This window comes from Rhinolophus sinicus, chromosome 17, assembly GCF_057876585.1.
Source record: "Rhinolophus sinicus isolate RSI-liver-muscle chromosome 17, RSI-T2T, whole genome shotgun sequence".
In the NCBI taxonomy this organism is placed as follows: domain Eukaryota; kingdom Metazoa; phylum Chordata; class Mammalia; order Chiroptera; family Rhinolophidae; genus Rhinolophus; species Rhinolophus sinicus.
The window spans coordinates 213,328,390-213,346,971 of record NC_142517.1 but is presented as its reverse complement, the minus strand read 5'-3'; the positions used below and the strand labels follow the sequence as shown (position 1 = coordinate 213,346,971).

Below are 18,582 nucleotides of genomic sequence, written 5' to 3'. Positions count from 1 at the left end.
TTTTCTGTCTATTTTTTCCACCTATGTTGTCGACTACGAGACTTTCCTAGTTCGTCATAGTCTTTACAAACGACCATCTGATGCTGCGTCCTGCTCCTGGTGTGGCTGTATCGCTTAATTATTGACGTCAGTGGGTATTTAGTTGTTTGCATTTTTCCAGTATTGAGCTCCATCGTATGTCTCTGATCCTTCTTTCCGTGTGAATGCCCAGAAGTGGGTCAGCAGGAAGGGACGTTTTTAAAACTCTGTGTGTGGGGGGGCGAGTTTGGGGGACTGACAGCGTTGTCCCCCAGGGAGGCCCACTACCAGGGTCCAAACACCAGGACAGAGCAAGGACTTTGAGCTTCATCAGTCAGACATGCAGCAAAGCGAGCGTTCGGCCTGGAGCCGGGGCATCCTTTCTGTGCCCAGCGAGCCGATGCTGGCAGCATCTGGAGGCTGCGTGGGAGGCCGAGGTATGCAGTATGTGACAGGATGTGACCATCAGGGCTGCTTGCCCCTTGGTGTCTTGGGCCCGAGTCTGTGCGGGCCTGCGAATGGGTCTGCCTGGGACCAGTGCAGACCGGGTTCTGTGAAGGACCAGGAGCGAATCCTTCAGCCATACACTCAGCCAACACTGTGTGACCCCAGCATGTCGTGCCCCTAATGCGTCAGCATGGCACTCCAGCCTGGCCTGGGAGGGGCCTGGCTCGGGCCATCTCAGAGAGGCCTAGGCTGCCACACTGTCCCCCTGCCTTATGTCGGCCACCCAGCTCTTTGCTGAGCGTTCACGGGGGGCCCAGTCTGCAGGGCCTCGCTGGGTACTGGAAGCATGATGGTGTGACACTGTCACTGACCTGTTGGGCCTTGGAGAGGCCGACACTGCCCCAGGGCTGCACAGCTCCTTGAGAAAGGCCAGCTGAGCTCAGGTGGGGGAAGGGAGCAGGGCCTGGACGGCCTGGACAGAGCAGGGAAAGCCTGCACTGGGGAGCCCCCCCCAGGCTCAGAACTGGGGCCTGAAGCTGGGCACAGCCACCAAACCACCAAAGCCACCAACCCCCAGGAGCAGCACCCTTTTCTCTGCTCCAGAGGGGTGGGGCTGGAGGCCCCCAGTCACTCCACCTGCCCTCAGGTGCTGGCCTGCAGGTGGAAAGGCCTTCTGGCTTCTGGCTGTAGGCCCAACCCTGTCTGGGCCCAGCTGCAGCTGGCTGCACCCCCTTCACCAAGGCCCTAAAACCCGCAGAAGTTTCCTCATGGCTGTGATCGCCAATGAATAACCCGAGGAGAGCGCCTTTCTCTATGCGACTGGCGCTCGGTCTATCACACGGTGTGGACCTACCAGCCAGGTGGCAGCAGAGAGGGATACAGGTCGGAGCAGCCTGCACATCTTGTGTCCCAAACTCATAAAGCCATGGTCCCCATGGTGGAAGCTTGAGGGCCCACCAAGGCTGCATTGGGGGCCTGGGGCTCACCTCCCCAGGGGTGGCCATGGCCCCCACCCCAACCTGCAGTCCATGTGAGACAAGGAGCAAGGCCAGCAGGCAGCAGGCTGTGTCCTCAGCCACTCCAGGCCCATTTCGGGCACCGGCAGGACTGACGACCAGCGGGCCCTTTTCCTCCTGTTGGGTTATGTTTGCCCTGGCAGTTCTTTTTCTTCCACTTTTCCCCTTCCTGAGATCTGGAGCCCTCCTTTATGCATAAACGCCTTGTTTTCACACTCTGCATTGTTCTGAGATTTCAAAGTCACGGCCAGAAGCCAAAGGCAACATAGAGAGAGTGCCAAAAAATGTATACATATTTTAGGAAAGGAAAATACTATACTAAAATTGTAATACTCAACATATACCGATAACAAAGGATGAATACAAGTCACGTTTGACTTCTGCAATTACAAGAGGTGCTCACAGTGGTTGCCATAAGCATAATTTTAATACAGTTTTTTCCTTTCTTAAAACGTGTATACATTTTTATGGCACCCTCTGTATTTTTGTGACTATAACAGTAAAAACACTAAAGTGTACTTGGAAAATTAGAAAAGCATAACAAAGGCACATTTTAAAGCCACATCGCTGTGCAAAGGTAAGGACTGTGAGCAGTATTTGGGCCTCTTTCCTCTCGGTTCCAAACAGTATAGATGTTTCCGCAGTTTTGAACTCGTGTGCAGTTCTGAAACCTGATTCTCAGTTAGCCCTCTGTCCTGAGCGTGTTCCCAAGGCCCCCTCACTGCCCCACCCCCGCTGGAGCAGTCTGTCCTCGTCCACAACACCGTGATGAACCGCAGGGACGGAAGCCGCTGCCTTCTCAGACACCCGTGGGCTTTGGGAGAGGAAGGTAAGGCCTGCCTGGGGTTAGGACATGAACCTTCTGGAGGAAGGAGTTACTTTGCTCAGAAGAGAAAGGCTGGCTCCTGTCTGACCTTTCTGGTCCCAGGAACCCCCACCAAATGCTCTGGTGGGGGCACCAGCCTGGGCCAGTTCCCCGAGGACTGAAGGCGTCGGGAGGCCCTGCAGTTGACATGGAGGCTGACGTCAGGGGAATATGGACACCCGGTGAAATGCAGGGATGGCTGTGGGGTCGCCAGAACTAATAAAGGGGCAGCCACCCATCAAGGAGCCACCTGGTGCAGTAGCGGTTAGGGTTAGGGTTAGGGTCTGGGGCCGGGCCCTGGCCCAGGTCCCACGCCTGTCGCCTGACCGATCTGGGTCCCTGGACAGAAGAGGACGTTGGACAACTTGGAGGGAGAACATGGCAGCAACCTTGCCCCCTGCCTGTGGGTGGCTCCCCTGGGGAGACACAGGTCGTTTGGCCCTGTGTGCCTGGCCCAGTGCCCTCAGCACCTCCTTGGAGACTCTTGAGGTCCCTGGGCCTCAGTGGGGTTCCCTTGCGGACAGAAGAACTGGCTTCTCAGCAAATGAAGTGAGCAGTGGGACAACGGGAGGCCCACAGGCGGCTGGCGCTCACCCCCTGACATAGTTGCAGCCCTGGCTCAGCAGAAGGGGCTCATCTGTGACACGAGGCCCTTAGTCCTACAGCCAGTTGCCCATGCCCAGGGCCAAAGACAGAGCTGGTCCCATCCCTGATGCTGGGGCGCTTCTGACGTAGAAGGTTTGTACTCAGGGGGACTGGTGCCATCAGACCTTGAAGTGGAGCTGAGACTGAGAAACTCCCCCATCATCTGGGGTCCTGGGCCCCAGCCTCCCCGGGTTTCAAGGCAGCCTTGCTTACTTTGCACACTGTGCGTGCCAGTCCCTGTGCGGTCAGTCCCTGCTTCACTGGCCGCTGGCCAAGGAGGACCAGACGTCCCTGGGGGCTGCGCCCTCCACCAGTCCCTCCCCTGCCCCACTTCTGCACAACCTCAGGGGAGTGCCCCTCGCTGCAGGGCAGGCTCACGCTGGGCAGCGGAGGAGAGGGTGGGGTGCCTGGCAGGGCGTCCTCAGCCACTCTGGGCTCCAGTGCTTCCCAGGAGGACATGCTGCGCCCCATTTGGGAGTGTGCGAGCAGCCTGATAAAGATGGGCAACTGCGACGTCACAGCGGAGGCGACTGAAAGGTGAACAGCACGGGGGAGGGGGCTGCCATCAGCAAAGTGCAGTCTGGGGTCCTCCACAGGACAAATGGGTAGGTGTTTCAGCACTTAAATGAAGGAGAAAAAAGAGACAAGCAAACCGGTCATAAGACATGGACTTTATTGGGATCTTGGTTTGAACAAACCGTGTGCAGTCGTGTATAGGGTATCATGTCTATGCTCACACATCTATGACATTTGAATGCTGACTCCATACTTGATATTAAGGAATTATTGTTAATTAAAAATGTTTTTGGGGGCCGACCCGGTGGCTCAGGCGGTTAGAGCTCCATGCTCCTAACTCCGAAAGCTGCTGGTTCGATTCCCACATGGGCCAGTGGGCTCTCAACCACAAGGTTGCCTGTTCAATTCCTCGACTCCCGCAAGGGATGGTGGGCTCCGCCCCCTGCAACTAAAATTGAACATGGCACTTTGAGCTGAGCTGCCGCTGAGCTCCCAAATGGCTCAGTTGGTTGGTGCGCGTCCTCTCAACCACAAGGTTGCCGGTTCGACGGTGGGCTGTGCCCCCTGCAACTAGAAAACGGCAACTGGACCTGGAGCTGAGCTGCGCCCTCCACAACTAAGACTGAAAGGACAAAACTTGAAGCTGAACGGCACCCTCCACAACTAAGATTGAAAGGACAACAACTTGACTTGGAAAAAACACCTGGAAGTACACACTGTTCCCCAATAAAATCCTGTTCCCCTTCCCCAATAAAATCTTAAAAAAAAAAAAATGTTTTCGGGTGGATAGGTGGGTCAGTTGATTAGAGCACGGGCTCTGGGCAACGGGGCTGCCGGTTCGATTCCCACATGGGCCAGTGAGCTGCACCCTCCGCAACTAGAATGAAGTCAATGAGCTGCCGCTGAGCTCCCTGGTGGCCAGATGGCTCAGTTGGTTGGAGCGCGGGCTCTCAACCACAAGATTGCTGGTTCAATTCCCATCCAATGGATGGTGGGCTGTGCCCCCTGCAACTAACAACAGCATCTGGACCTGGAGCTGAGCTGCGCCCTCCACAACTAAGACTAAAAGGACGACAACTTGAAGCTGAGCTGCACCCTCCACAACTAAGACTGAAAGGACAACAACTTGACTTGGATGGAGCTGATGAGTCCTGGGAAAAACACACTACTGTTCCCCAATAAACAGTCCTGGAAATACACACTCTTCCCCAATAAAGTCCTGTTCCCCTTACCAAAAAAATCTTTAAAAACAATTTTTTTTTTCCTTTTAGAAAACCATACAGTGAAATTGTCTTTTTTAGTGTACAGTTCTTTGAGTTTTAATGCAGGTATAGATTTGTGTCATCCCTTCCACAGTCAGGGTACAGAGCAGTTCCCTCACCCCCAGAAACTCCCTACTGCTCTCCTCTGTAGGAGCAGGCTGCTCCCCCCACCCCTGGGAACTACTGGCAACTTCTCCCTTGCGGCTGTTGTTTCTTCCACAATGCCTCCTATACGGAATCACATGCTGCTATGTGACCCTTTGAGACTGGCTCCTTCTGTCACACGCCTTTCAAGTAGTCGATTTCATGTCTGGATGGATCGCGGCTTATCCACTCACTGCAGAAGGACCTCTGGGCTGTTTCTAGCTTGGGGCCAGGCTGACTAGACATGCTGTAGACATTTATGCATAGGCTTTTGTACGAAGATATGTTTTCTTTACTCTGTGTAAATACCCAGGAGTGGGCACGCTGGCTCATGTGTTAGGTGTATAGTTGACTTATTAAGTAATTGCCAAGCTGTTGTTTAGAACTGCTGCACCATTTACACCATATGAAAGTTCTGGGCTCTGCCTCCTTGCCCTGAGTGACCAACCATCTGCTTTGCCCAGGATGGGAAGAGGGGCTTCCTGGGACGTGGGACTTTCAGTGTTCAAAGTGGAAAACTCCTGGACAAACTAGGATGGTTGGTCACCCTAACCTTGTCAACACTTGCTAGTGTGAGTATTTTTAGTTTAGCCCCTCTAATATGTGTGCAGTTAGTGTCTCATCATGGTTCGATTTGCATTTCCCAGATAGTTAATGACATTGAGCATCTGTTCATTGCTGACAGCCACCCAACTAACCAACGACCCTATCATTTTCTTAATAGTGTCTTTTTGGAAGCAAAATCCTCTTTGGTGCGCTAAGTCTATTCTCAAGTTTTCTTATTGGGTTCTTTTTTAAAAAACATTTTTATTAAAATATAACTGACATACAATATTAGTTTAGTTTCAGGTGTACATCATAGTTATTCAACAGTACCCACCTGGCACTATACATAGTTATTACCATATTATTGATTATATGCTAAATAAGTGATCACCATAAGTCCAGCAACCATCTGACACTGTACCACATTATCACAATATTACTGACTATATTTCCTATGCTGTATATTATATCCCCATGACTTATTTGTTTTATATCTGGAACTTTGAACATCTTACTCTTCTTTATGTTTCCCCCCTTTTTAAATTTTTCAGAGTTGACATTCAGTATTATTTTATATTAGTTTCAGATGTACAGTATAGTGGTTAGACATTTATATAATTTATGATGTGATCCCCCTGACTAGTCTAGTACCCACCTAGCACTATACATAGTTGTTACCATATTATTGACTATATTCCCTATGCTGTACTTTACATCCCTAGGACTATTTTGTAACTACTAACTTGTACTTCTTAATCCCTTCCTCTTTTTCACCCACCCCCATTGGGTTCTTTTCTAACTGATGAGTTTTGAGAGCTCTTTATATATTCTCTTTCTCTCTCTCAATATAAATATTATGTGATATATATATATATATATATATATTTATTTATTTTTAAATTTTTTTTTCCTCTCTCCCTGTCTGTAGCATCTTTTCATTCTTTTTTTTTTTTTTTTTTTTTTTTAAGGAGGGCACAGCTCACAGTGGCCCATGCAGGGATCGAATCAGCAACCTTGGTGTTATTAGCTCCACGCTCTAATCAACTGAACTAACCAACGACCCTATCATTTTCTTAATAGTGTCTTTCTGGAAGCAAAATGTAAAAATTTTGATGAAGTTCAATTTATCTTTGCTTTTATTTGTGGTAAAATACACACAATATAAAATTTACCATTTTTAAGTGTACAATTCAGTGGCATTAAGAAAATTCACAAGTGGTGTAAACATCACCACTATTTATTTCCAGGGCTTTTTTTTTTTATCACCCCAAACAAATTCTGTACCCATTAAGTAATATACCCCCATTCCCCCCTCTCCCAGCCCCTGGAAATCTCTATTCTACTTTCTGTCTCTTGAATTGGCCTACTCTTGATACCGCATATAAATAGAATCATACAATATTTGTCTCCTGACGGAGAAACTCAGCCACGGGAGAGTTCTTATGCTTATTTCCCTTAGCTGTTTTCTAGGTTCTTCTGTTTTAGCATGTGTCAGACCTTAATTCCCTTTTATTTCATTTTATTTATAATTGTGGGAAAACACACATCATATAAAAGTGAGCGTGTGAAGCGTGCTTAAGTGCACAGCTCTGTTGTTCAGCTCATTTACATCGTTCTGCAACCATTGCCTCTGTCTCCAGAACTTTCTGTCTTCGCAAACTGACACTGCGTCCCTGCTGAACACTCACTCCCTCCCCCTCTCCAGCCCTGGCACCACCATCGACTTCCGTCTCTGAATCTCACTCCTCTGGGGACTTCATACAAGGGGGATCACACAGCATTTGTCCCTCTGTGTCTGGCTTATTTCACTGCTCACACGCCCTCAGGTCTATGCACGTGGCATCAGGTGTCAGAAAGTCCTGTTTCAGTCTGAATAATATTGCACTGTGTGTATGCACCACATGTGTCGGTCCTTTCCTCCCCTCAGGACCCTGTGGGTGCTGCCAGCCAGGTTCTGCCAGATAAGCAGCAGCAGGAGGGCGCACGCCCTCCAAGGTGGAGGGGAGAGGAGTCGGGGGGCGGAGGGAGACGAATAGGAGGAAGGTCGCGGGTGGAGAGCGGACTGGATAGCGGACTAGGAGGGCGGGGAGGACGGAGAGTGGAGCGGGGGAAGATAGGGCGGAGGAAGAGGAAGGCACAAAAGAGACAAGATAGAGCGCAGGCGGGACCCAACGCCAAAGCGGGGCGCAGGCGTGGCCCCGCCTCCAGGACCCGGTCCCGTCCCGCGGCCTGCCGGGAGACGTAGTCTAGAGCCTCTCAGGAAGCGGGACTCGGAGTCCCAGCGAGCCCCGCGGCGCGCCTGCGGGCCGCGACTCCGCCCCGCCCCGTGGCCTGCCGGGACTTGTAGTCCAACGCGGGCAGACGCACAGGCACTGGATGAGCGGCCGGACTCGGTGTCCCTGAGAGCCCTGCGCTGGGCCACGACGCCGCGCACCGCCCTCTCCGTCGCCGCCGCCGGCCTTTCTCCGGCCGTCGCCGCCGCCGCTGCTGCTTCGCGGGCTGGAGGGTCCGGGTGTCCCCCGGGCGAGCGGAGGCTGCGGGTGGGAGCCTGCGCGGGCACTGCGGAGCGGGCCGGGGGAGGCCGGGATGGAGTACCCCGGAGGTGGGCGCGCTGCTGGGCGAGCCCGCGCCTGGGGCGGTTGGGGAGGGGGCCGAGCGGTGGCGAGTGGGGCAGGGGACGGTACGGGGCGAGGGGAGAGAGGGGCCCCGGCGGGGGGTGGGCGCCGGGAGCGCTGGCCTGGCGCGGGGCGCGGGGCGCGGGTCCGAAGGCAGGTCCCGGGCGGGGCCGGGTGGGCGGGGCTTCGAGCGGTGCTCGGGTGGGCGACCCCTTCGGGGGGCGCGGGGCCCAGGCGGGGCGGCGGGGCTGCAGTGGGGGGTTTTCCCGGGGCCCTTCCCGACTCCAGCGCGCCGCCCCCCTCGGGAGCTTGTTTCCAGGTGGGCGGACGAGGGGGCAGCCGCTTGTCCCCGACGCAGCCTCGCGTGCCCTGGGGCACTGAGCGGGCGGGGGCAGCCGCTTGTCCCCGACGCAGCCTCGCGTGCCCTGGGGCACCGAGCGAGCGGGCCTGCTCTCCCTCCAGTTGACTGAAGCGAGCGAGCCGGGTTCCCGGGGCCTCCCGCGGTTGCGACGGCTGCTCTGAGGCGGCGCAGACATGGCCCACCTCAGGGGGTTTGCCAACCAGGTGAGGGTTCGTGTCGGGATTGTGGGAGTGGGAAGCTGTGTGTCCGCGCGCCTGGGCCGCCGGGGACCAGAGCAGCGACTGCCGAGTCCGACAGGAGAGGGCGCGGGAGGAGAGAGTGTTCGTGGGAAACCTGTGCTGCTCACCTGCGGGCAAAATGGGGCGCAGCCCGAGGCGCTCAGGCTGCTGGGGCTCCGGGCCGACAGCGTGGCTGGTGCAGCGTTTTGGGTGCAGAAGCCCGCAGGCATCTCACCAGCGCGGTGAGAGGTCAGTGGAGGGCGTGGGAGGCCCGGCTCGGGAGGGGCGGGGTGGCTTGGGCAGGACCCGGTCTGCACCTCTGCTGGGATTGCGAAGCCCGGCTCCACACGGCCGGGGCCTGCGCTGCTGTCAGTCCGGCGGTGTTGGGCTGGGGCAGGGCCTCGGGCGGACCCCTCGCTGATGGGCGGTTGAGGGGGGCTGGGAAGGGGATCAGGCAGCTCTTGGGTAGGAGTGGGGGACACGCATGAGTGTTTCCATTGAGGGGCGGTGGAGTGCTGCCTGATGGTACTGCCCTCCTTGCTTTGGCTGCTTCTGAGAATTCCCGGTATTCAGCCACCTTGAGGGGTCTGACTCACTGGCTGACTCTGGGGGACCCTCTGCAGTGTGCCCCGACTTTGCCTGGAACGAGGGCCTGCTGCTGCCACCTGGAAAGGAGGGTGTGTGTAGGGGGGCAGTTGGGAGGCTTGTGGTCTGGACCGCCCCTCTTTTTTGTGAAAGAAAGTGTGATTGGAGCTGATGTGGAGTAAACCACCTGGTGGCCAGGTTTTCCTGTGTCCTCGTTATTAGTTGTTACCTAGATGCGATTTAAGCCAACTGCGTAAGGCGTGGGGGTGGCCTCTTACAGAGAGGAGTCCCACTGCTGGCTCCCAAGTACTCAGTCGGGGAGCTCAGCATGCAGGAGGAGCAGGAAGCTGGTCGAGTGGTGCGCAGGGAGGAGCCGCCCGGAAGCCGCACGCAGCTGCTGGGCAGGGCTGTTGGGCAGAGCATCCTGGACCAGCTGTGGCCACAGATGGGACGGGGTTTGCTGACTGACGCTGAATGATGCTAACAGACTTTGCGTTTATGTTTGACATTTTGTGTCTGGTGGAGTATGTGGCTAAGGCGCTGGGAGAAAAGTCCGCCTCGAGCTTGTTTTCTAAGAGCTGGAGGAGTAGCCGCCATGGGCCCAGGGAGGAATTGGAGCGGGGAGCCGCCCCTGTACCGCTGTGCTGATGGCACTTGATGCTTGGCCTGGGTGTCCAGTCAGGCCCGGGGAGGGGGCGTGGGCGCTGAGGAGCTGGGAAAGGGACCCCAAAGGAAGGAAGCCCCCTTGTCCTTTCAGGGGCGGAAGACTCAGCCTTGTCGGCAGCGGGAATCCTGATAGGTCTGCATTTTCTCTTGAGACGGCTGTCACTGTGGCCTCGTGGGTGGTCCCTGTGTGGAGCAGCGGGCGAGCTCCCCCACAGCCTGTGCTCCTGCTCTGATGTCACCCCGCCTACAGGCCAAATGGCTGGGGGTGCGAAAGCACCATGTGCTTACCAGCTGTCACCTGTCGTGTGGTGGTTGGGGACGGCTTGGCTCTTGTTTTGTGGGGTCAAACTAATGGCAGACAGTCTACCATGTGGTAGCCCCAAATCTGGCAGTGCCAGGGCTGACTTGAGAACAAGGGCCTTGACCACCAGAGCCAGTTGAGCCACCTGAGCGGTTGTCCAGACCACGTGCCTGGTCTAGAAGGGCTCCCGGGCCCCCAGACCTGAGAGCTGCGTGTCGTTCCTTCAGCCGGTGAGGCTGGGAGTGGGTCGTCCCTGTGATAGGCTTGTAGGGTCCGTGTTAGGCAGGAGTGTTCCTGTCACACCCTGTCTACTCAGTTGACTGATCCGCAGTGGTGCCTGAGGCTCGGGGCCCTACTTTCTGTGGAGCCTGGACTCTGGGTTAGGGGGTGCGCTGTGTTCTCCTGCTCGAGGCAGTGGAGGTCTGAGCGGGCCGGCTGGGGTTCCTTTGGCGACTGCGGGGGACCAGATCGGCTCTGGCCAAGGCCGGACAGGGGCAGCGAGGTCCCCACGTGGAAGCCAGTGGAGCAGGTTTTCTCTCCGTCAGGAAAGCCTTTTTGTGCTGGTCGCTCAGTGGTCAGCGGTATGGTAGGTCACACCTGAAGACCTGAGCAGCTGTGATTTGAAGCCTGCTTTCCCTTGACCTTGGCTTTGGGGTCTTCTTGGCAGCAGGCTGGCTGCAAGCTTCGCGGTTGTTTCTCTTCCATGTGAACTGGGCTCCCAGTTCCAGTGGGGACGGCCGCATTCCTTAACAGGCTGAGCCTCAGTGCAAGGGACACCTCACCACCGGCATGGGGCATCTGCCTCTGGCTGTGGCCTTGCCCAGCTGCCTTGTTGGGGAGGATTCTGTGTTGAGACATTGCTGCTGGCCCCCGGCCCCTGCCCGCTCCCCGCCAAAGCACCTGTCCCCGTGCAGCCTTCACTCTTCTGGCTTACATGGCGTGGCGTGTTCACAGGTGTGGGCCTGTGTGTGTCCCCTTCTTTTTGGTTACTAACCCTGGGAAGGCAGGTAACTGCATTTTCTGGTTGACATGCGGCCTCCATCTGCAGCCAGGCCAGCCCAGCACGGAGGTGAGCTCAGGCCCTGGGGAACCCTGAGACTGGGGAGACACTCCCTCCCTGGGACGGCCCTCAGCACCGGGCACAGCACAGCCGGCGGAGCGTGATTTTGCCTTCACATTGGCTTCGTGGGGGTGTGTGGGAGAGTAGGGGGGGCCTCTTCAGAGGGAGGTGTGCCTGATGCATTTGATGCCTGTGGGGCTTGGAAAACCCCTTCCACCTCTGTGGACAAGATGCCAGGCCTCCACCCCCAGCGCTTCTGGGGCCTGCCCAAGGCACCCGGTTCCCCCTCGTCGCTGGTCTGTGAGGACTGCCCCTGTCTTTCTGAAAGAGTTCAGCGTTCCCAGGAGCCCTGGGGGTCAGTGAGGATTCGGGTCAAGGGTATGGTTCTCGGCCTGGCCACTGTCTGCACCCGCGTCTCTGGCCTGTCAGGCCTTGTTTGTGTTGCAGTCTGAGGGCCAAGTGGGCCGTCTTCTGTGCTGTTTGAGGGTCCAGGCTCAAGCATCCAGAAACGCAGGGCTTTGCAGCTGGGTGCTGGTGTGGGGTGGAGCGTCCTGAGGACTGGGTCTGGGTGGCGGAGGAAGCCCTCTCTAAGGTGTGGCTGACAGGCTTGCAGGGAGAGGTCAGCTCACACAGGCTGGGTGTGTTTTCTTAATAGACTGTTTTTTAGAGCAGTTAGGGTTACAGGAAAATGAGCAAGTCTCCTCGGTATTAACCTATTATCAACGTCTGGGTTAGGGTCATGTGTTTGTTACAACTGATGAGTCAACGTCAACACATTATTAAGCTCACGGGTTTCACCACGTTCACTCTTGGGGCTGTACATGCTCCACCTGACAGCACCACACAGGGGTGTCTTGCTGCCTAAAGTCTCCGAGCTCCACCTCCTCGTCCCTTTTAACCCTCACTGTGCCTTGCTTGGTCTCCCCCACCTGAGGGGGGCCAGCAGGGGTGACCTTCGTGGCCCTGGCCCCTGAGCTGGAGCCAGGCGTCTGTGCTCTCAGGGTCTTTCCCTGGTGTGGAGGGTACATTTACGTTTTCTGAACAAAAAGGATGCAAGAAGGAACGAGCAGAGCAGAGAACGTAGGGAGCGCGCTGGCTGGCCTGGTGCTCGGCCCGGCCCCTGACGGCCCCCTCTCCCCAGCACTCGCGCGTGGACCCCGAGGCGCTCTTCACCAAGCTGGACCGCATCGGCAAGGGCTCCTTCGGGGAGGTGTTCAAGGGCATCGACAACCGCTCCAAGGAGGTGGTGGCCATCAAGATCATCGACCTGGAGGAGGCGGAGGACGAGATCGAGGACATCCAGCAGGAAATCACGGTGCTCAGTCAGTGCGACAGTCCTTACATCACCCGCTACTTCGGCTCCTACCTGAAGGTGCCTGCAGGCGGGGTCTCCACCCAGAGCGAGCGATGGGCCCAGGGTTCTGCGGGAGGCCAGGCCTGGGCCGAGGGGCCCCCCAAAACGACAGTCCCGAGGCCAGGCAGCTGTGTGGGGCTACCTGGTCTCATCCTTAGGAGAGCCCTGGCAGTGGCCAGGCACGAGCAGGGTCTGCAGGCGCAGTGGCTCTGGATTGGCTGTGTGACCCAGCGCCTCGCCTGGCTGCACCATGTCCCGGGGCTGGGGCAACCCCCACGGGGCGGCATCTAGGAGGCCCGGATGGTAGCACTGTGGGAGCGAGCCCTGCAGCTGGAGCCCAGAGCCCAGCGCGGGCTGGGGGCTGCGTAGGGACACCTGGTTTGCAGGTGTCGAGGCCGAGTGCGGGCTGGGCAGCTGTTCTCCCAGCCTGGTTTTTGAAGGGTTGTTGGCACAGTGGACTTGGTTGCCAGTTTGAGCACTTGGCCGGTCTGCAAAGCTGCCGCAATGGGTGTGATGGGAAGGGAGGTCGGAGGCTGCTGGAGCCCTTTGTGGGAGGGCCCTTGAGGGGCCCCAGGGTGTGTGTCGTGGGGTCTGGGGGCTTCTTGCTTCCTGCCATATACATGCTGACAGGCACTTCTCTGGTCCCAGAGCACGAAGCTGTGGATTATCATGGAGTACCTGGGCGGCGGCTCCGCGCTGGACCTGGTGAGGGGCAGGTTGAAACAGTGGGCGGCTTGCCAGGGGCAGCACCACACAGGAAGGTCGCTGTGGGGTGTCCCACCAGCGTCCCTGGACCCACCGCCCACGGCCCCTGGGCTCCCAGGGTCCCCTCTCCTTTACTGCCCTGGTGTGTTAGGTGTTAGGAGCTGTTTGCAGCCCCACTGGTTGGTGCTGAGGGGTCTTGGGCCTCTCTGCTGCCTGTGAGGGACAGGTGGGTTAGTGCCCCCAGATATACAGGCTCAGGAGTGTGGCAGAGACCCATTCTCATCTGTTAGCTTTATAGCAAAGGTGACGGTAGCACCTGTTCTCTAAAAACAGGCTCCTCACAGCCACCTGCTCCGCATCTGAAACTTCGTTTTATTTCAAAGTAGTTGATGGAATAGGAAGCCCCGCCCTCCGCAGGGTCACCCGTCCTCTGGTGGAGGGGGTCGAGCTCAGGCCTTGGCGATGGGTCTGGGCAGTTAGCTACTGTCCCGTCTGCCTGCAGCTGAAACCGGGCCCCCTGGAGGAGGCCTACATCGCCACCATCCTGAGGGAGATCCTCAAGGGCCTGGACTACCTGCACTCGGAGCGGAAGATCCACCGAGACATCAAAGGTCCCTGGGGCGCGGCTCCTGCACGGGCGAGGTGGCAGGTCGCTGTGCGGGGCGCGCTGGTGGCGCCGGGGTCTGGGTGTGGGGCCCTGTAGCTCAGCGCTCCCGGCCTCCACTCCCTGCGGCGGCTGGAGCCTGAGTGGCACCCCCAGGCCCGTTGCCAGACGACACTGCCAGCAATGGGCTGAGCTTCCTTAGTTCCCTGTGTCCGTACGTCACATACCAGCTGCGCTTCTAGTGTGAGAAGGGAACCTGTTTACACCGAAAGTGTGCGTTCTTATGTCGGGGGTGGGTTTGAGCCCTCTTGTGGGCCAGCCCTGCCGAGTGTCCCTCGGGAAGGACGTGGCCGAGGGGCCTAACGAGATGAGTGGTGGAGTGGGAAGGGCAGTTTGCCAGAAAAGGGCAGTTGCTCTGTTCTTGGGATCTGTCATAAGAGGCCAGCACTTGGGAGGGGAGGGGCCCTCACGCTGAGAGAACTTGCCGGCAGTGGCCTGTGGCCCTGGGCCCGTCTGCCTCCTGGGTGGAGACAAGCCGAGGTCCCGGGGACAGCCCTGAGGCCAGGTGGACAGGGATAGGGGCTTCATGGTTCCGAGTGTGAGGCCTGCTGTCCTGTGTTGAGCAGCTGCCAACGTGCTGCTCTCGGAGCAGGGTGACGTGAAGCTGGCAGACTTCGGGGTGGCGGGGCAGCTCACGGACACGCAGATCAAGAGGAACACGTTTGTGGGCACCCCCTTCTGGATGGCACCCGAGGTCATCAAACAGTCGGCCTACGACTTCAAGGTGGGCATGACGGGTGTGAGGGCAGCTGTGGTGGCTCAGGCCCCAGTGGCCAATGTCCTGTGTGGCTCTGTTCAGGCTGACATCTGGTCGCTGGGGATCACAGCCATCGAGCTGGCCAAAGGCGAGCCTCCAAACTCCGACCTGCACCCCATGCGTGTCCTGTTCCTGATCCCCAAGAACAGTCCCCCCACGCTGGAGGGCCACCACAGCAAGCCCTTCAAAGAGTTTGTGGAGGCCTGCCTCAACAAGGACCCCCGATTCGTAAGCCTGCAGTCTCCTGGCTCTGGGTGAGGGGTGGGGGGGTGGGCAGGGCGTGGAGGGGGTGTGGTGTGGCCCTTCTGTACCAGCTCCTACCTCACCCCAACCCACCCCCCATCCAGAGTGGGCCCTGCCAAAGCGTCGGACAGCTTGTGGAGGGTGCTCACCTGGGGGGATGGCATGCAGTCCTGCCCAGCTTCCCAGTTGCCCCCTGCCACCCCGGGACCCTTCACTGAGTCCTCCCTGAGCAAGAAGGCAAGGCCACACCACACCCCAGCCGGGTCCAAGCTCCTCCCGGAGATTGAAGGGCAGAGCCCACCGTCCCCTTGCCTGCTGAGCCATGTCCGACCCCTGCAGCGGCCCACCGCCAAAGAGCTCCTGAAGCACAAGTTCATCACGCGCCACACCAAGAAGACCTCTTTCCTCACCGAGCTCATTGACCGCTACAAGCGCTGGAAGTCGGAGGGGCACGGCGAGGAGTCCAGCTCCGAGGACTCTGACATGTAGGGGCCTTGCTTGTCCCGCGGGCTCCCAGCCCTGGGCGCCAAGGCACCAGCGGGGTCCCTGCTCAGGGCAGGGAGGTGGGGGCCAGTTGATAGGGACCTGGGTGATCACCTGGGCCCTGCGGCCTGGGTAGGACCCTACCTGGCACTTAGGGCTGTGAGGCTGCCTTGGCAGCGGGGAGGCTGAAAGGCGTGTGCTTGGGACGCCCCTGAATCCCAGCACCCAGGGCCCTTGTGACTTCACCCCCCTCTGCAGTGATGGAGATGCTGAGGACGGAGAGCAGGGCCCCATCTGGACATTCCCTCCCACCATCCGGCCGAGCCCGCACAGCAAGCTGCACAAGGGGACGGCCCTGCATGGCCCCCAGAAGGTCTGGCCCACCAGGCCAGGCCCCTCGCATATGTTGGGAGGGTGGGGCCTGTCAGTTGACCCAGGAGGTGGCTGTGGGGTGGCACCTCTCCTGGGCCTTGTGCTCCCACAGGTTGCGCCTTCCAAAGAGGCGAGAAATGGGGTGGGGGCAGGGCACACCTGTCCTGACCACTCCTCCACCGCCGCCGCTCACCCCCTGTGGTCTTGCTCTTGCAGTCTGCAGAGCCTGTCAAGAGGCAGCCGCGGTCCCAGTGCCTGTCCACGCTGGTCCGGCCTGTCTTCGGAGAGGTGAGTGCGGAGCCGGGGGTCCTATGGGGCAGCTGGAGCACCGTGGTGATGGGGGCTGGCCCCACCTGGTACATGGGGTTTCCAGGTCTGGTGGAAACCACTGTGGTTTTACCTGTGGGCCGGGTATCCTGAGCGGGGGCCTAGAAATGGCTGGGACACACTGCCCTAATGGGACCCTTGCCAGCTCCATGGCCTCTGGGACCCCAGGGTGGCTCTGAACTGCAAATGTGTGGGTAACCAGAAGAGCCGGCACATCTAGTTCTTGGTGCAGGGCGTCAGGCCCAGGGCAGGGGGCTCACGGGCGACTGACCCCCAGTGGCCACGTGACATGGTGTTTGTCACCTTGGTAGCACCCCCAGGAGTATGGTGTAGCCAGGAGCTCCCACACCCTGGACTCAGGGCCAGCAGTAGGTCATGTGACCAGCTCCCACCCAGGAGTGACAGCAGCATGTGGGGTCCAGCATGTGAGAGCGTGGAGGCAGCAGTCCCTTCCTGAGGGAGGTGGGGGCATCTGGGCCCAGCAGGCGTGCTCCAACCCCCAGGAGCCTGGAATTCGAGGGCGAGGAGGTTGGGTAGAGTTGGTGGGGCAGAGGGACTGTCATAGTGGCCTTGCAGGCACTTGGGGCTGCACAGTGGGAACTTGTGGGGCTTGGCTTGGACAGTTGGATCAGGGGCTGGTCCTCACACTGGGCCCCACGTGGGGTGGGGCCTGGGGAAGTGGCAGGTGTTGGAGAAGAGGGTCTGGCTGGCATCTCCCAGGGCTGCTTTGCGCATGTGTAGTGGACCGTCTTAGAAGTTGGGACACTGTAGGCTGCCAGCCTTCGCACTGTAGTGAGCTCAGTAGGGAAGCAGAGTGCCACCCAGGCAACCAGGGCCACTGCCTGGAGCTCCGGGTTCTGTGGGCTGGGCCTGAGCTCAGGCTGTTGGGTAGGCTGTCCTGGGAGGCATGCGTCTTTCCGTTTCTGTGGGCATGAGGGGTGTGGCAGGGAGGACCATGCTGGCCAGTGTCCAACCCCGCCCCCAGGTCAACTGGAGAGTGCGGCTTCTTCCAGCCGGTTCCCACAGCTTGGAGCAGCAGGGCTAAGGGGACTGCTGGAACCCTGTAGCCTCAACGGTCAGAGCTGGCAGTGTGGCTGTGCAGTGCACTCTGGGAGTTTTGGGGGTTTGTTTTCTCAAGCTCACTGGACCAGAGCTGAGAGTTTCTGTGACCCACAATTGGGAGGAAGCCCTGTGGTTAGCCGGGCCCCTCTTGAGAACCACGATCTGAGATTCCCCAAGAGGCAGCACCTGCCTTCAGGTGGCTGGGCTTGCGTTCAGAACCCTCAGGTGCTCGGCGCCACCCAGCTGTCCTTAGCGTGGCGGTGCGAGGAGCGCAGAGCGCTCTGGTGGGGGTGGAGGCCTGCTGCCTGGGACCCCCAAGTGCAAGGTGAGGGGCGGCGTGAGCCTCTGACCAGGAGAGTATGGAATAATCGCCCTCTGCTCAGTGGTCCTTGTCGGGGGCCTCCACCCACGGCCTTACTCGGTCCCCACCCCTTCCTCCTGCCACACCTGCTCGGTGGTCCCTCCACAGCTCAAGGAGAAACACAGGCAGAGCGGCGGAGGAGTGGGGGCACTGGAGGAGCTGGAGAATGCCTTCAGCCTGGCTGAGGAGTCCTGCCCCGGCATCTCGGACAAGCTGATGGCTCGCCTGGTGGAGCGCGTGCAGAGGTGAGGGGGGCGACCTGCTTCTGAGGGCTGGGGCGGGGCGGCGGGCCCCTGCTGCCCACAGTGGGCCCGAGCCACCTTGTGGCTTCCCACAGGGCCTGCACTGGGGCAGAAGCGTGACAGGGCCTCTCTCCTCCAGGTTTTCCCACAACAGAAACCACCTGACGTCCACCCGCTGAGGCCACTGTTTTGGAGGCGGACAGGAGGGTCTTTGTTCGGAGCTCTGTGAGGATCTGGCTGACGTGTCACCGCCATGTGGGCCTCACTGTGGGCTCATGGCCCCCCACCCTGTGCAGAGGGCTGTCCCCCTCCCCCTCCCGCCGCAAAGATCCATGGGGAGCCAAGCAGCCCCGTGGAGACGGCAGGCTCAGTCTTGTCCAGACCCCCTTGGTGGGGCGGCCGCTCAGACTGATGCGTGGAGACTGAGGCAGATGAGCCTTTGTCCCCACTCGGCCGATGGTGGCCATACATTTGCCTTGTGGTGTCACATCAGGTGCCGTGTTTTCTGTAAGCACGTGTGTCAGCCAGAATATTTTGTTTGTTAAGAAAACTGAACTTCCTTCCTTCCCTGTATATCCTGAGGTTACAGTGTTAGTTTTCATAGAACATCAAGAGGCTCCTGCCACTTTCAATAAAGACCTGAATTGGAAACGTGCTGGTGGTGGGTAGGGACCTGCACCTGGCGGGGTCCCGACTGCCCGGTCTCCCCCTTGGAGTGCCCAGTTTCTGGCTTCTGAGTCCTCGTCA

The 18,582-nt window shown here is 58.5% G+C and overlaps 1 protein-coding gene across 5 annotated transcripts; it reads left to right on the top strand.

Annotated features, from left to right (window-relative positions):
• Positions 1 to 7,859: 7,859 nt before the first annotated feature.
• On the top strand, positions 7,860 to 18,486 carry STK25 (serine/threonine kinase 25). Of its 5 annotated transcripts, none has more exons than XM_019711691.3 (12): positions 7,860 to 7,999; positions 8,537 to 8,638; positions 12,407 to 12,637; positions 13,268 to 13,324; positions 13,827 to 13,935; positions 14,555 to 14,712; positions 14,788 to 14,973; positions 15,328 to 15,473; positions 15,730 to 15,844; positions 16,060 to 16,131; positions 17,702 to 17,838; positions 17,975 to 18,486. In XM_019711691.3, exons 2-12 carry the CDS (start codon positions 8,609 to 8,611, stop codon positions 18,012 to 18,014), a joined length of 1,281 nt encoding a protein of 426 aa, XP_019567250.1. In that variant the 5' UTR covers positions 7,860 to 7,999; positions 8,537 to 8,608; the 3' UTR covers positions 18,015 to 18,486. The 5 variants fall into 5 exon arrangements, with proteins under 5 accessions (XP_019567250.1, XP_088650293.1, XP_019567249.1 ...); XM_019711690.3 differs by having other exon boundaries at positions 7,916 to 8,061; XM_074316568.2 differs by having other exon boundaries at positions 7,916 to 8,061; positions 14,788 to 14,999; positions 15,093 to 15,473.
• Positions 18,487 to 18,582: the final 96 nt, after the last annotated feature.

Coding starts and splice junctions, on each gene's coding strand:
- STK25 (XM_074316568.2), top strand. CDS start 8,609: ATGGCCCACCTCAGGGGGTTTGCCAACCAG. Junction 12,638..13,267: donor ACTTCGGCTCCTACCTGAAG/GTGCCTGCAGGC, acceptor CTCTGGTCCCAG/AGCACGAAGCTGTGGATTAT. Junction 16,132..17,701: donor TCCGGCCTGTCTTCGGAGAG/GTGAGTGCGGAG, acceptor GTCCCTCCACAG/CTCAAGGAGAAACACAGGCA.